The 17,954-nt window shown below is 34.3% G+C and overlaps 2 protein-coding genes and 1 long non-coding RNA gene across 3 annotated transcripts; all 3 read right to left on the minus strand.

Annotated features, from left to right (window-relative positions):
* Positions 1–2,224: 2,224 nt before the first annotated feature.
* LOC130246943 (counting factor associated protein D-like) lies at positions 2,225–4,529 on the minus strand. Its single transcript, XM_056480114.1, has 6 exons — positions 4,415–4,529; positions 4,192–4,251; positions 3,856–4,112; positions 3,002–3,251; positions 2,710–2,905; positions 2,225–2,371 (listed from the first exon to the last, which is right to left on the minus strand). The coding sequence occupies exons 1-6, from the start codon at positions 4,482–4,484 to the stop codon at positions 2,275–2,277; spliced, it is 930 nt and encodes a 309-aa protein (XP_056336089.1). The 5' UTR covers positions 4,485–4,529; the 3' UTR covers positions 2,225–2,274.
* A 4,612-nt stretch (positions 4,530–9,141) lies between these two features.
* On the minus strand, positions 9,142–14,438 carry LOC130247272 (counting factor associated protein D-like). The gene is made up of 7 exons (XM_056480515.1): positions 14,348–14,438; positions 12,590–12,649; positions 12,419–12,511; positions 12,176–12,339; positions 11,019–11,268; positions 10,735–10,930; positions 9,142–9,869 (listed from the first exon to the last, which is right to left on the minus strand). The coding sequence occupies exons 1-7, from the start codon at positions 14,421–14,423 to the stop codon at positions 9,773–9,775; spliced, it is 936 nt and encodes a 311-aa protein (XP_056336490.1). The 5' UTR covers positions 14,424–14,438; the 3' UTR covers positions 9,142–9,772.
* Positions 14,439–15,160: 722 nt separating this feature from the next.
* Positions 15,161–17,711, minus strand: LOC130247079 (uncharacterized). Its single transcript, XR_008839489.1, has 4 exons — positions 16,834–17,711; positions 16,218–16,256; positions 15,797–15,896; positions 15,161–15,690 (listed from the first exon to the last, which is right to left on the minus strand). It is a non-coding gene; the product is annotated as an uncharacterized LOC130247079 (long non-coding RNA).
* Positions 17,712–17,954: the final 243 nt, after the last annotated feature.

Raw genomic sequence — 17,954 nt, forward strand, 5'->3', positions numbered from 1 at the left:
GGTGGTGGTGTAATTGTGTGGGGAATATTTTATTGGCACACTTTGGGCCCATTAGTACCAATTGAGCATCGTGTCAACGCTACATCCTATCTGAGTATTGTTGCTGAATACTAGCAAATCATCTCAGACTGGTTTTTTGAACATGACAATGTGTTCACTGTACTCAAATGGCCTCCACAATCTCCAGATCTCAATCCAATAGAGTACCTTTGAGATGTGGTGGAATAGGACATTCGCATCATGGATGTGCAGCAGACAAATCTGCAGCAACTGTGTGATGCCATCATGTCAATATAGACCAAAATCTCTGAGGAATATATCCAGTACCTTGTTGAATCTATGCCACGAAGGATTAAGGCAGTTCTGAAGGCAAAATGGGGTTCAACCCGGTACTAGTGAGGTGTACCTAACAAAGTGGCCGGTGAGTGTATATCAATTTCAGTTAGATAAATTGTTTTCGTTTTACTGTATATAATGTATGCTAAATAAAGTTGAATAGTTAAATTAATAGTTGTCATTGTGAAAAAGGTGTTAAGCAGTTGTTTAAATTAATGCTTGTAAAGGAATAAGCAAGCAGAAAGAAAATGAAAAAACCTAACCGTAATGGTCCTCTTCACTGCCAGGTGCATCACTCTCAGAAATCAGAATTCAGAGAGTTGGTAAGCAACTGATGAGCATAAATCCTTGAGCACTCCCACCCTCCCTAATGCACTATGAGGAAAATGTAGACCAAGCTAACTGAAGTAAATGAATGCAGTTACATGTATCATAACATAGACTGTGTTACTATAAAAAATCTCTGTGCTTTTTATTTAAAATTCATACTAGTAAAACAACTTGTCTGGGCTTATTTACCCTGCTGATAGAAACAAACAATAGGAACCATCACAGAATGTTAATGTCAATTTTTAATTAGTAAAAAATTTAATGATTTGTGTTTTGTGACACATGCCCCATTAGGCTTAATTGGTTTTAACTGGTAGGGAGTTATAGGACCAATAAAGTTTCCGTTAAAACCAATACAATTTTCAAAATAGCAACTAAAACTATTAGAAAACCATTAGACCTCTCAACTCGTGTGATATTGCTCATATATACATTTGTTTGTATGTATGCATGTATATATGTTACAACCGGCTCATTTTATTTACTGTCATCATGGCAAAGATTAAATAAATCAATTATTAGAAATGAGTTATTAAAACTATGATGATTAGAAATGTGAATTAGAAATGATTAAAAAAATAGTCTCTCCGTTGAACAGATATTGGGTAAAAATAAATAAATAAATCAGGGGCTAATAATTCTGACTTCAACTATTCATATATATATATATATATATATATATATATATATATATATATATATATATATATATATATATATATATATATATATATATATATATATATATATGCTTGTAGTGGTATAAGAGGATTAACAGGCTTTGCTGTGTCGTCTTTACAAGGATGGAGTGATTTCTGATCATTCCAACCCACAATATATACACAGAAATAAAATCGTCTTCTGCTGTTCACCTGTAAAACTGTGACTTGCCTAAGGACTTCACTTAAATGGTTATTATTAGGGCTGCACAGTACATGATTGCAATAATAGTACATGCGATACACATTTCACAAACGTGTGATAAATTACATTTATTTTATGCATTGGTTATTTAAATTTGACCAATCAGATGTGGACGTATTATCTTTATCCTCTATTCCCCAGTAGCTGCTGTTCTGCTAGTTGCGGGATTGCCCCAAAGATGAACCCAGAGCTGAAAATACTCTAATAACACTTTTCCTTTTCACTAATTCAGGTATTTTAAAGACTAAACATTTGCACCTTGACACAGATTTTTTTTTAATCCGAGTTAGAATTAGTTACATCGTAAATATATTTTACCTGTTTATTTAAATATCATTAAATGAGCAGTTGATTTAAAAACATAGCTAGGCAAATGTTATGTAATGGTATCACAGTACTCAAAACAGTATGGCACATTTTGCCAGTATTGTGCAGCCCTAGTTATCATTCATGAGGACAATCTAAATATGATACAGCCAGTTTACAGCTCAAAACAACTTTATTTGCGGTAGACATTGTTGTTAATCTTTGGTGATTTTACCCAAATGCCCTTTATCTTTTGTATACGCACAACAACAAGACACATTTCATAAGTTTACAATTACATTTTTAAACTCAATCAGGAACACACATCTTTTTTCACGTGAGTGATATTTATTTACTCAGTTGGCCAGCAATTAAATTTTAACAGTGCTTTCTTTTTTCTGCCCTTGACCAGTCAGATCGGTCATTAATACCGACGGTGAATGACAGACCTTTTCTGTTCGTAGAGGTCACAAACCTGAGGAAGATTGGAAAAAAAGCAATTTAATTTTCAAGTCACCTTTTAGTATTCAAGTCACCTGTAAAAAGAAGTTATGACAGGTAATAGGGCTGCACAATATATTTTAAAAATTATCATTTCAATTTTAGTTTCACAGAGAGGTGCTGTAAATTACATGTATTTTATATGCCAAGCATGCATAAGTTGTTTATACAAATTTGTCAAATGAGAAAAGTCTTATTGTCTTTATACCCGCCTCCCAAATACTATTACTCTATTGCCTTAACCGGGTCCAAAGAGGAGCCTAGTGAACCTCAAAGAAGAGAACTGAAAAATAAATGGTAATTTTTCCTCACCGAAAAGAATTTAGAAAGTTGATTTCGCGCTCCTCGTGCTCCTTCTCGCTTTTATACTGACGATTAAACTTCTCCTTAAAGGGGCCAAACAGACGGTGGGCGTGGCTAACAGGGTTGGTGCTAACATAGTCTTGAATGGGATTGGCTATTATTTGATGCTCCTCTGGAGGATCAGGAAACTCTTCACAGGCCATTCCTAAACACACAACACCTCAGTCAACATTTAATAGGATGATCTGTAAATAGAGGCAGACAAATGTATTTCTCTGAGTGTGTGTTTTCTCCATGTTACCTTCAGGTGGAGTGAAAACATCAGGCTCAGTTTGTGAGCTGAAGTCACTGTATTCAATGCTGTATTTGTCATTGTGGGAATCTAGAAGAGTGTTGAAGCCCTCCATCTCAAAGCGGTGTGGTGTGGCTGGAGAATAAGCTTCCTCTCCACGTGTGACCCACAGACGGTAAGTGTTCTTCTTATGGCCAGCCTGTGTGATGGTTTTCCAGACCTCACACTGAGCACCTTTGCAATCCTCCATCTTCTCAAACTGCAAAACAGACAAAGATTTTATACACATTTATACACAAACACTCAAACTTTTGCTTAGTTTGCAGTGCAGATCATTGAATTAATTCTTTATTTAAAATAACTATTTTAAATAATATATATAATATTTAAATAATTATTAGAACATATAAGCAGGGCCAGACAGTATCTGCCGCTTGTTTTTTTTTAGATATTTCTGCACATATTTCTTTTTAAAAATCTACAAATTTTTGTGAAATGCTTTTGAGAGTATAGGAGATGAAAATTTAACACAGAAAAAACAAACGTATCTTTTATGAAGTGTTTAGAAAGTGAATCCTATTTGGTCCACTTGATTAGTAAATAAAGCTTTAGCACCTCTCATATAATACATTCACTAAAAGAAAAAAAATATTACTTTATGAATTCTGTAGTTAATTTGTCTAAAGATTTACATATAATTTAGTAATGTTACTGAAATTAATATAAAAGAACTGAATAAATAAATGTTTACATACATTTATACAATTAAATAAAATGATTGAATAATTTGGTGTGGGTCTACATATTAAAGAGCATTGTATACAAATTACTTTAAAAACAAAATGAATTAAAGTACTACACACTTCAAAGCTCTGTGCATCAGGGATTGCTTCCTGTGGCTCTATTGGATCCTCTTTAGTTCCCTTAAGTTGGAAACACTTAATGACACTGGGAGGAAGGACTGGTGTGATCTTGTAAATAGCACCAAAATCCAAGTCATTTCCAATCTGAAAGGTGCGCACTATACTATTACGATAGTCAATGCGACTTCTGTTCCCCTCAAGATCATACCAAGCTTCAAATGCCTCCTCTATCTCAGAATGAGGCAAAGACAGCACACCTGTATAAAAGAGATACACGTAAAACACTGAAAAAGAAGTGCACTGTACTGGGGTGATCTATATAAGGCAGAATTATACCTTTGACATGATACATCTTTCCAAAATCAGGAAATGTTCTGCCAAGAACTGGTGTGGCATCTAGATGAGAAAACAGAGAGTTCACACTTATTTAATCACCACTGCTTTAACTAAGATAAACTATTATTATTGCATACTTGCATTACATTTAGCTTGCATCAGCTACTAAATCACTAGATTAACAACTGTAAAATTGTTTTATTTAACATATACAGCACTTTACCTGCAGCACACACCAGAACCACCAACCCAGCTAGAATCCACATTGTGTAGTCTACAGCAACCAGACACATCCACTGAAGATGGATGTACGCTTTTAGACACAGTGACTTTATGTGGGTCGAGTGTGGCGTAAAGGGGCAGATCAATATTTATTGAACCATGATATCTTTGTTTACATGACGTATCCTTGACATGATTTACAATGAAACAGACAAGTCAATAAATGAACACCACATAAATATATAACACCATAGAGTGCATTCTAAAGAAAGCCTACAGACATCTGCTGGTGATGGATATAAGTTGTTCCTTATATTTAAAAAATGCTGAAAATTACTGAAGCATGTGAATGGAGACTGAGTAAGTGTGATAGGAGGGTCGAGTGTGGAGGTGGTCAAATATAGTGCACATGCATAGGTCACAGTTTGTCAACTGACAGTTAAAGTCAGAATTATTAGCCCCCTGTTTATTTTTTTCCCCCAATTTCTGTTTAACTGAGAGAAGTTTCTTCAACACATTTCTAAACATGATAGTTTTAATAACTAATTTCTAATAACTGATTTATTTTATCTTTGTCATGATGACAGTAAATAATATTTGACTAGATATTTTTCAAGACACTTCTATACAGCGTAAAGTGACATTAAAAGGCTTAACTAAGTTATTTAGGTTAACTAGGCGGGTTAGGGTAATTAGGCAAGTTTAAATTACCAAGCTTTAAACTATGATATTCAGAATTTGAAGACAGTCGATAATATTCGGTTATAAAAAAAAAGCATTTTTGACCTTACAGGTTATTGTCATAAATATTAGACATTTAAAAGGTGTGCACTGTGTTTGAGCACAACGTGAACACGTTACAGTTAGTTTTGTGATTGTAAGTTTAGCATTTAATGATAAGCAGACATTCTGTTATGAAACCAAACTATTTTTAACCTTATAGTTTATAAAAATAAAAAAAAAGCATTTTTGACCTCACAGTTTATTGTCATAAATATAAAACACTTAAAAAGTGTGCATTGTATTTGAGAACTACATGGAATCATTTATAAATACTAAAAGTATAGTTCTTCAAAATGCCATTACTAAATCTCTGGTAAAATCTAGTTTTTCCTCACCTAAAAGTTTGTACAAAGTTGATTTCACGCTTCTCATGCTCCTTCTCGCGTTTATACTGTCGATTAAACTTCATCTTAAAGGGGCCAAACATCTGGTGGGCGTGGCTAACAGTATTGGTGCTAACATAGTCTTTAATGGGATTGGCTAATATTTGATGCTCCTCTGGAGGATCAGGAAACTCTTCACAGGTAAATCCTAAACACACAACACCTCAGTCAACATTTAAAGTGGTGGTCCAGAATGTAATTTTAAGGCTTGGTTGTGTTAATAAGATGCAAAGCAATGTGTGCTTATGTTTCACTTGAAGGAAATCACGTCGTTTTTTTCATAAATCTTACTTTGATTATATACAGCTACTCAGCTAACATGGAAATGACATGTCATATTTCCTAATTCCTCCAAAAGGATTGGATTAGTTAATTTACACTATAGTTTCGTCATCTTATTTTGTAGTGTAGCCTAGCCTATATACACAATATTATAACTACATATAGTATTTTGTGGGGTGAAATAATTAAATGTACATGATGGATAGTGTTTTTAATCATCAGCAGTTGTGGTTCTAGGGGGGGCCAGTGCCCCCGTGTCAACAAGCTTGGCCCCACCCTCTGCCCCCCCTAAATTTGGAGGCTTATTTTTGTGTCACAATTAAAACGCCACAGAGAAGCGAGATCAGCCATCGCTGGCAGAAGGAGATATGGCCAGCTTTCGCACACTCTCGATGTCGCGCGCACTCGCTCTCTGTGTCGCGTGCACTCGCTCTCTGTGTCGCACACACTCCCTCTCTCTCTGCTTTTCCTCAACAGTATGAAGCTGCAGGCCCGGAGACCCAACCGCACGCTCAGACCTGCTCGCTTAGACGGCTAGACCTGCACTTCCAGACCTTCCAGTGCCACCTGCTGTTTAAAAGATCGACTAACCTGAATTCAGCTGCTTCTAAATTGTAATTAAAACTATTTTTTCTACTATAAAATATTACGCTATGATTGAATACATAATTATATGAAATATTAAACATACTAGATTTTGATTTAACGCATTACTTCTGTTGTATTTGTATTAATTGTATTTGTAAATAGATATTGTTCAGTTACTTCAATATTTTCAGACATTTGTTGTTGTTTTTTTAAATCATTAAGGATTTATCATTGTTTCGTATTGAGTTGAGGGAATGAATATTATCTTCATATACAATACATTTATTCACCTACAATAAACTATAGTACTCTGGGTAATTTTCTCACAACAAACTTTATTTTTGTGTACTTTATCATGAGGTCCTACAAGTCAAGTTGTAAACAATGCAGAGAAAAATGGTGAAAAATAATAATTGGAGTAATAATAATTTTTTTACGTAGGAAATAACATCAATTAAAATAAATGCTTTACATTCTTGTTAGGGAGATTTTTCATTTCTGGAAATATCTGCAGTCTTTGGTGCACTGTGTTAGTGTTGGCAGAGAGCCCCTTTTTAAATTGTAATATCCATCTGGGAAAAAACACACACCACAAGCAAATTATTTTTGATTTAACCTAAGAGAGCTCATATTGTAAATTCTATGCAGAATAACAATAATATTTCCAAATAACGTATTTGTAATCATTACAGAACGTATTAATAACTGATAAACTGTTATTGTTTTACTGTTATTGTCTTTGGTAGCACTTTCAGATAGATAATACAGTATTATGTACAGTAGACCTACATAGCACAAAAATATGTTACAAATACTAACTGCGTTATATATTAAACATTTTATTTTAACATTTTTACCTTAAAGTTTGTTATTTTGACTGAAAACATTGCTAGAAAATTGTCCCAGAATGGTACAATAATACATAAAATAAGAGCAAGCTGTAAATACCATACAATAATGCTCTTTTGACACTAATTTTGATCAAATCAAACACTGAAATAAATGTTTGTTAGTGTAATATTTTACACCACATTGATTTATGCCATAAAACCTGGTATTTTTCAGGAATCGCTTTAATAATCAATAACCTTACTGGCGTTTCTGATGTTGCTACTTGCTAGAAAGTGCTGGTCTGAGCGTGCAGTTGGGTCTCCGTACCTGCCGCTTCACCCAACCCAACAGCAGCTGACACTGTCTGAGAAAACAGTAGGTCTGGAAGTGCAGGTCTGTGCGCGCAGGTCTGAGCGCGCAGTTGAGTCTCCGGGCCTGCAGCTTCACCTTACTCCTTTTCCTTGACTTTTGTCAGTGGCGGTGCTGCGCGCATCAGTTTCCCGCCTTTGTCAGAAGTTAAGCCCCCACGTTGACACAGGTAATAAGAAAAATTCAACTTCAGTCATGTTCACATTGTGAAACACTATCAAAATGTCCACTGTTGATTATATTAGTCTTCTGTTTTCATTGGCGATTTTAACACTAATAGGAAGTCCTCCACTCTGCAGAGGCTATTAATCAGAAATTGTGTAAATAGTTTTACGCTTATAAATGCAGTCTTGTTACAAACAGTCGGCAAGTACCAGAGAACAGGTGTAACACATTGGTAAAATTTAGTTTTCAGTCACGCTGATGTAAAAGTCATATTCAACTCGTTTAGTTTTACCTTCATTGTTTTCAGTCATGACAAAGCACGAGTCTTCAACACATGATTTATTTACAACACATTTTTAAACAGAATAGTTTAACTCATTTCTAATAACTAGCTACTTTTTTTGTCTTTCCCATGGTGACAGCATAATATTTTACTTGTTATTTTGCAAGATAGTTGTATTCAGATTAAAGTGTTATTTAAAGATTTAACTAAGTTATGTTAACTAGGAAAGTTAAAATAATAAAACAAGTTATTGGATAACTGGTTTGTTGAGTAGACAATCAAAAATATACAGTAAATATTTCTTAAGGAGGCTAATAATACTGGCCTTAATTTGTATAAAAACTGCTTTATTCAATACAAACTATAAAAAATAAAACTTATTACAACTTATAATAAGAATTATTTTTGTTCTATAGGAAATGTTGTGAATATTTCCTTGGTTTATTAAAGATCACTTGTAAAACATTATTTTAAATGAATGGGAGGGCAAAAAAATGTGACCTCAACTGTATCTGTTAAAGTTTACCGGTGCAAAAATGCAAATCCTTGATGTACTTGAATGTTAAACGTGTGTTATCCTACAATACAAAGTTACTTGTCAAATAAATTAACAAGGAAGATTATTTTGAGTCTAAGTTATTTTATTAGAATAATAAAATAAGTTTCGGGTGTTTTTACTCTAGAGGCATGTCCAAACCCCAGGTAAAGACTATATATATTGAGCACAGAAGGTTTAGTTAGCAGGAGAAGCCCTTTAGCTACGAGACAAACACCGTGTAAGTACACTTAGACTTGTTTTCAGTTGCTGTGTATGGTTAGAGAACTCTTAGACTTGTTTTCAGCTGGTTGTAGGACATTTAAACTTGTTTTCAGCAACATTTAAACGTGTGTGCTAGATTGTGTGTGCCTGAAACCTGTGTGGTTCTGCGGGTCTGCAGCTGGATAAATCTCCTATTATTGGCTGGAGTGGCCCAGAGCTGAGAAAACACGAGAGTCGAGATGAGAGAGGAAAATGAATGAATCACAGTTTATTCATATAGCATAATTAAAAACAATCAAGTTGACATATGTGCTCCATGAAAACTAGAACACACAAACAAGAGTAAGTCAGAGACAAAATCAAGTAAAAAAAATAATAGTAAAAACAACAACAATAGTCAATCAGAGTTAGGATATCTGCTGAGGTTTTCACTCATTCATAGTGTTTTAAAGACTAAACATTTGCACCCTGACTCCGTTTTTTAGCCTGAATTAGAATTAATTAGCTCTGAAATATATCTATTACATGTTTATTTTAATATATTTAAACAAAGGATTTTAAAACATAGCTAATAAAAATAGGATGTTCTAGGGAAATGTTATATAAGAAATATGGTTATGGCAAAACTCAAAAACAGTATCGCACATTTTCCAGTATCATACAGCCAGTCAGCAGCTCAAAACAACTTGATTTGCAATAGACATTGTTAATCTTTGGTGATTTAACCCAATTGCCTTTATCTTTTTAATATACACACAACAACAAGACACATTTCATAAATTAGTACAATTATAGTTTTGATTTTTAGCAACTTAATCATTTAGCAACTTTATCATTAACACTCACTTTTTTCAATTAAGAGTAATATTTATTTGCATAGTTTTTCAGTCAGTTTATATAACCAACAATGACATTTTAACAGTACTTTCTTTTTTCTGCCCTTGACCAGTCGGAGCGGTTATTGATACCGAGGGAGAATGAAAGACCAACTCTGTTCCTAGAGTGCACAAACCTGAGGAAGAAGACGTAAACAAACAAACATAACAACTTAATTTTCAAATCACATTTTTCCATTTAAATCACCTGTAAAAAGAAGTTATGACAGGTAGCAGGGCTGCACAATATATTAAAAAAATTATCATTTCCATTTTAGTTTCACAAGGAGGTGCTGTAAATGACATTTATTTAATGTGCCAAATTTGTCCAAATCAGGTGAAGTCTTGCTATCTTTATACCCGCCTCCCAAATACTATTATTCTGTTGCATTGACCGGCTCTAAAGAGGAACCTAGTGAACCTCAAAGAAGAGAATTGAAAATAAACTATAATTGCGGGAGTAGAGAAAAGAGAGAGTAAAGAGAAAACAGTGAATCAGATTAAAAATTCTCCCAAGGTTTTCAGTCATTTATAGTGTTTTAAAGTCTAAATATTTGCACTTTGACAGGGTTTTTTCTTTTTAGCCTGAATTAGATTGAATTAATTCACTTTCCTTTTGGCTTAGTCCCTAGAAAAAACATCTGTTAATTTTAATATGATCATTACATACATTATTAGCTATAAAACAGAGCATCTCTCTAGGGAAATGTTGAATCACAAGACATATCATTATCGAAGTACTCAACAATATTGCATATTTTAAGTATCACAGGGTCCTATCAGGTAAGGCAGTACTCACTTCAAGGTGCAACTGAATCACTGTTTAACATTTGTACAGTGATTTCTGCTTTGCTTTCAAGATATCGTTTTTATCCATCACTATACTGACAATAGAGCCTGGACTCTGCTTTACTGAATCATTTATAGATACTTAAAGTATAATTGTGGTTCATCTTTAAAATACCATTACTAAATCTCTAGTAAAATATGGTTTTTGCTCACCGAAGCGTATGTACAAAGTTGATTTCACGCTCCTCGTGCTCCTTCTCGCTTTTATACTGACGCTTAAACTTCTCCTTAAAGGGGCCAAACATCCGGTGGGCGTGGCTAACAGGGTTGGTGCTAACATAGTCTTGAATGGGATTGGCTAATATTTGGTGCTCCTCAGGAGGATCAGGAAAATCTTCACAGGTCATTCCTAAACACACAACATTTAATAGGATCATCTGTAAATGAAAAAAGGCAGACAAATGTATTTCTCTGAGTGTGTGTTTTCTCCATGTTACCTGCAGGTGGAGTGAAAACATCAGGCTCAGTTTGTGAGCTGAAGTCACTGTATTCAATGCTGTATTTGTCATTGTGGGAATCTAGAAGAGTGTTGAAGCCCTCCATCTCAAAGCGCTGTGGTGTGGCTGGAGCATCGTTTCCCTCTGGACGTGTGACCCACAGACGGTATGTGTTCTTCTTATGGCCAACCTGTGTGATGGTTTTCCAGACCTCACACTGAACACCTTTGCAATCCTCCATCTTCTCAAACTGCAAAACAATGATTTTATACACATTTCAGCTTCAACAGTGGTTTTATTTGCATTGTAATTTTATTGAATCTATGAGACAATCTATAAACTTTACTACAATAACAATCAATAATATTTCAAATTTCAAATATAGTGACATTAGCTATGTTTCCAGCCAAAGATGCGGATTAAACTGAAATATCACACAATGCATTTGTGAATAATCAGCGTTTCCATCCAGTGACTCAAAGAGAGGAAAATCATCACTTCCTGATCAACTGGTGACAAATATTAAAAAGAGAAACGTAATTTATTGAGGTCGGAGAAGTCACGGTAGGCCTTTTTTCTTATGTAATATTTGACTTTTACCTCAGAAGAAAACTATGAAACACAATGAACTCATGGTGGCTTTTGAAGACGTGAGATGCTCGCGACAGTTCTGGAGGTTAAATAATAATAATAATAATAATAATAATAATAATAATGAACCACTGTTTTTAAGGTCTTTGACTGACGGATTTTAAAAAGATAACAATTTAAGATGTTTTACAATGTGCTGGTTTGTCCATTAATGCCGTTCCATTGTACACATTTTGTCATCACATGAGGTGTTAAAACCAAATCACATTAATTTTGATGCGCATGCTGGAATTTCCTCAGTAAATGTGTTTCGTTCGTTGTTGTCGTGCAATATTCCAAAATGCTCATACAAATAGGTCGATGGAAACATGGCATCAGTGAATTCCAAACATCAGTGGATTCCAAAACAACACTGAAACTCTCATTTATAAGCACAAAACATTTGTAGAAAAAAGAAAAAGTGTAGAATAAATATTCTGTTGTGTTTCACAGAATAATAGAAGTCAAAAGTTTAAACGACATGAGGATGAGCAAAAGTTGACTTGATTTTTCATTTCTGGACATACCTCAAATCCCTGTACATCAGGCATTGCTGACTGTGGCTGTATCGGTTCCTCTTTGGTACCTTTAAGCTGGAAACACCTAATATCATTGGTAGGAAGGACTGGTCTGATTTGGTAAATGGCACCGTAATCCAAGTCATTTCCAATCAGAAATGTGCGCACTGTACCTGTATATAGAGAGAAAATCCTATATACAAACTACATACATTCAATACTGTGTGAGTTTACCATGATAAACTCACTGACCATTGTAATAGTCGATTCGACTTCTGTTCCCCTCAAAGTCGTACCAAGCTTCAAAAGGTTCCTCTATCTCATAAGAAGGCAATGAAATCACACCTAAATAAAATCAAGATATTTAACTTTAAAAGAAGTGTACTTTACTGGGATGTTTTGAGTAATTAGGTAGAAATGTACCTTTGACATGATACATCTTTCCAAAATCAGGAACTGTCCTGCCAGCAACTGGTTTGGTGTCTGAGAAAGAAAACAGAGAGAACACGAACATGCTTCATTTTTTATTAGTTAATGTGACTCGGCGACTAAGTCACAAGTTCAACAATACACAGAAATAAAGGTACCAAAACTGTCACTGGGGCAGTACCCTTTCAAAACATTGGAATCTAACGGGTCCGTATTAATATAAATTAGTACCTAAAAAATACAAAAATGTAGCTCTTGAATTTAATAGGTACTAATATCGACCCTTTAGGTACAGATCTGTAACATTTCAAAAGGAACAGTTCCTGTGACAGTTCAGTAAAGTTGCTTTCTGGTTTGATATTCACAGGACATGCGCTTATGCAGCTTTAGGGATCATCTGCTAATTACTTACACAAAACCAAAACGTAAACGAAGTAATGCAAAGCAGAAAAAAAAGATTTCTAGAATTTTACACTAAATGTCTAAATGGCAGACTGACTTACTAATGACTTACTAGGGTATTGGCAACATCTGTCTTCATGAGTATACAGTAAAATATTTAACAAAAATATTGCAGTGAATGAGCTAAATGTTTGTTTTGCAAAGGCTGTAACTCGTTTACAGAGGCCAGACTGACTTACTAGGCTACATGTGATGTTTTACCAATATTTCCCTTTATATATGTACGGTAGAGAAATAATTTTTAAACACATTTACAGTAATTCACCTAAATGTAATTTTCTCATTTTAAAGCTTGTAGCACATTCCCAGGGACCAGAACTACTTATTACAGATAATATTTTAACAATATCTCCCTTACAGTAGACAGTGTCTGGCCTCTGGAAATGTTCTACAAACTTTCAAATAAGAAAATTACATTTAGGTGAATTACTGTAAATATTTTTTAAAAAAACATGTCCACTGTACATATATAAAGGGATATATTGGTAAAATTTTACCTGTTTTATTTAATCAGGAAAGTTAAAATTACAATTTTTTCTTGACATATTGAAAAATATGTTATACAATTTACAATTACTCTACAATTGTAAAATTGTATGTCCTAAGTTGGTTTTCTTTATGTAAAGAAACTACATGTACTGTACGTATTAAGTAAAGCTGTTAAACCATGGTGCATCATTCAAGTCTTTGAGCCTTCAATAAAACTTTGGAAATAAGTTCATAATTAATTTATGATTAATATACCTTATTTCTACCAAGAGTTTGGACACCCACCCACTTAACACACAATACGGAACGTATAGACCGTCCCTTACGCATCACGCGCCGTTGCAGCTCGTCAACGCATTCTCGGGTGTAAATGCTTTATGTGGTTACTTAACGCGTGTGCGATTTTAAGAGACTTCTTGTAGATCCTTAACAGCCGTGTATTAGTAAAACTAACTGTGTTGTAGATATTTTTGTAACTACAAAAGTTGGGACGGATGTCGAATAACGTATCAGGCGAATTATCCAACCTAAAACTAACTTTGCCGAGCTCAGCTACCGCACCTTCATTTCTGATATTGGTCATTACCCCCGTGTTTAGATGTCGGAATAGCATGACTGAACGTTAATTATCGCTAAATCTTGTGTATACCAAAGTGTATAGAAGATACTATAGTAAAGAATCGTTTTTATAAAACGCCGCGTCCCGTGTCTTCACTGCGCCATATCCCGGAATACCAGTCTAACACATGCTAATTTCCCAGTATAACGTTAAAATAGCATCAAATGAGTTTCAGTACATACATATACATGTAAAGGCATGAGCAAGCAAGATGGGTAAAACGAATGAAAACCCATTACTGGTCATCTCCTGCGCCATCCTCTGCTGAAATCAGCGTTGAAACTTCCTACACTGTCAGAACAACCGCAACACTTCCCAGCAAGCATTTTTTGGTCTAATAGACGTCTATTAGACGTCTAAACATAGCCTAGACGTCTAGGCTAAATCACGGCTAAATTTGGGCTGTCAGTGAAAATCTAATAGACGTCTAAGCATAGCCCAAGTTTAGACGGCTACATATATACGTCTATTAGACTGTGAAATTTGGTCTAGGCTAAATCACGGCTAAATTTGGGCTGTCAGTGAAAATCTAATAGACGTCTAACCATAGCCCAAGATTAGACTAGACGTGATTTAGACGCCTTTTCAACGGCTACATATATATGTCTAAAAGCCGGTGAATTTTGGTCTAGGCTAAATAATGGTTAAATTTGGGCTGTCAGTGAAAATCTAATAGATGTCCAAGTACAGCCCAAGCATAAACAAGTCATCAAAATTTCAGCTAATGAATGATTATGTTTATACATTTAATAAACAACACAAATACACATATACATATCAACATTTTTGATCAACAGGTTTTCAAAAATGCAATCCATTCAAACTAATTAAACAAAGCTTTTATTAATAAAAGCAACATTAACAATATTAAAAACATTAAACAATACAAAATAAATATATATAAAAATGTTAAAGTTATGACAAAACAAATAAGATAAAAACTTTTTTTTTCCTGTTTACACAGAAGATATTTTAAAGAAAGCTGAAAACCTGTAAAAAACATACCATGGAAGTACAGGTTATATACCAATGGTTACAGGTATTCAGCTTTCTTCAAAATATCTTGTTCAACAGAATAAAGAAACTCAAAGGCTGTTATTTTTGCTTTATATGCACTCAAAATTATTCTTGTAGCTTAAAAATATTCTGATTGAACAACTGAAAGCATGTGGTCTGTTTTGAGGATGTTTTAGGTTTTTCTCTGGACTTTAAACAAGTTGGGACCATTGCTGTCTATAGAGAATGAGAGAGCTCTCAGATTTCACTTGAAGTATCTTAATTTGTACTTCGAAGACAAATAAATGTTTGGTACGACATGAATAATTAAACATTTTCATTTCTGGTTAAAAAAACCCTTTAAGTGTACATGAACCCAAAAAGTCCATCCAATCTATGTGACACTCAGCAGGTTCTGCAAAACTTCTACACCAACATCTGTAGGTCTGTCCCCAGGACCAGCATCCTCAGCCCAAACGATAAAGATCTCCACTGTTGTGTGTGCATTGAGATTCAGCCACTTTCAGTCCTGCAGAAAAAGGAGAGAAAATACTGAGATGTGTTGCTAACTCAAGTCCTGTGACTGTGAGTTTTACAAATACATTTATGAAAGGAAGATGGGTTGATACACTTACCACATATTCCTTTACAAGTCTTCATTGAGGTAGATGCACAGACTCTTCAAATGAGGTAGGTCTTCAGGACACAATCACGCTTGATGGTTACATATTAAAACTAGAAGAAAAAAAACATCTATTAACATAAAAAATAGTTAGCCACAGCTTAAAGCTGATTACTTATTTACACATTTCAATTCAATTAACTTATTTTAACTATTTTAGTATCAATGTGTTATATTCAATGTTTCTTTCTGTCAACAGCAGTTATATGGATAATGCATAAATATTGTTAAATATTCATTCTGTGTGTTTGATGTGACTCGAAAGCTTCATCCAGCTTGTGAATGCACATGGGCAATCTGCATATGGACAGGGAAACCAGCAAATGTGGTCATAGTGTAAATGTTTTAGTCTAAAGTGTTTAAGCAACTCATACCTGCTAGACTGCTCATTTTACACAGCCACACTCAAATATCTGTGGAGGAAAAACAAATAATTACAAATATTAGAGAAGCATTATAATAATAACTATCAGCTTACTTTATACTAGATTTTACTGTGACAAGTCAAAATACAGTTACTCATATGACTAAAAAAATGACATTTTCCATAACATAGTAAAGTTTATTTATAAAATATAAATTAATAAAAAATCTGAAATTAACTTGATTAGATTTTCTAAAAACAGAATTAACTTGGTGCTTGTGTTTAAGTCTCTTGTTATGAAATCACAAGCAAACATGATTTAAAAGTCAGAACTGCATAAGTTTCATCTCATGACTGACTTTTTTATTTGACTTCATGAGGCAATTTAATTAAGACGACTCGCAATGTACACAATAAATGCTCTTAATCACCGAACTTTGCTTAATAAGTGTTTCATTTTGCGTCTTTAAAATGTTGTAACACTCCCTCACACCGTTTTTGTTTGTCTAAGATTTTTGGAATAAATGGTGCCTGTCCATTGATATTAGCGTAATACTATATTAAAACTCTCACATCTAATAAAAAACATTGTCAAACAACATGATATTAAAGCAGATTACACTTACCTTGCAGGGCACTCGCGCTCGCAATCCAACGCGCTACAAATTTCAAACCACAACAGTTTCTTCCTCTTGATTTGTTGGTCCATTTCAGCCGAGCCGACTCGACAAATGTGCAATACCGCCATCTATCATGTGGAGTACAGAATTGCATTGATTTTTCTTAACTGATTAGATCTGGCTTGTTTTACCGTAAGATATAGGTAATATATTATAAATAAAATATATTATACCATATTCATTTTTAATTAAAAATAAAAAGGCAATAAGTCTGCAATTAATTTTTATATCAATTTTATGAGGTAGGTAAAGCCCATCTAATTCAAAGCTAAATTATGGCTACAAATAGAACATGTCACGAAATTACACCTTAACACTTACTGATACTGCGTGCGTGATGCACGCGCTGCATGGCCAAATACAGTGAATCAGTTTAGGCTATCAGTGGGCTATAAATAGCCGGCCGGACGACGAGCTAATTCAAGGCTACGCTGAGACTATGAAAATAGCATATATTTTTAAATACCCAAACACCTTATATGCGATTGACTTTCCTTACTTGAAGGAATATCATACATATCACAAGGTATTTTGCCAAAAAAAGACAGGTAAGCTAATTTAAGGTTTTTTTGGGCTAGAGATGGGTTACACATAGCCGGACTAGATTGGTATACTTCACCGAGAAACTGAAACTACGTCTATTACTTGCTGGAACCTCATAAACGTTATTGACTTTTCTTACATGATGGAGTATCATACATATATAAGCTTTATTTAGCAAAAAACAACATGCAACCAAATTTAAGGTTTTTCGAGCTAAAATTGGGTTACACGTAGCCGGGCTAGATCTGGTCTATACTTCACCTAGCCGGTGAAATGACGGCTATTGCTTGCTGGGTTATTATATAGTCGGAAAGTGGAAACGAAGACATTAATAGCCTACTGGGATTTTGGAAAAGTCTTACATCACTTTGATTTCCGGGTTGTGTGTGTCATTGGAGCAATGATTAGATTAGTTATTTTTCACAATAGTTGCATCACCTTATCTTGTAGTGAATATAAAAGCGTACACAATATCATAACTAGTATTGTTGTGGGGAAAAGTAATTAAATGAGCATAATGGATA

Source organism: Danio aesculapii, chromosome 19 (assembly GCF_903798145.1).
Source record: "Danio aesculapii chromosome 19, fDanAes4.1, whole genome shotgun sequence".
NCBI lineage: Eukaryota > Metazoa > Chordata > Actinopteri > Cypriniformes > Danionidae > Danio > Danio aesculapii.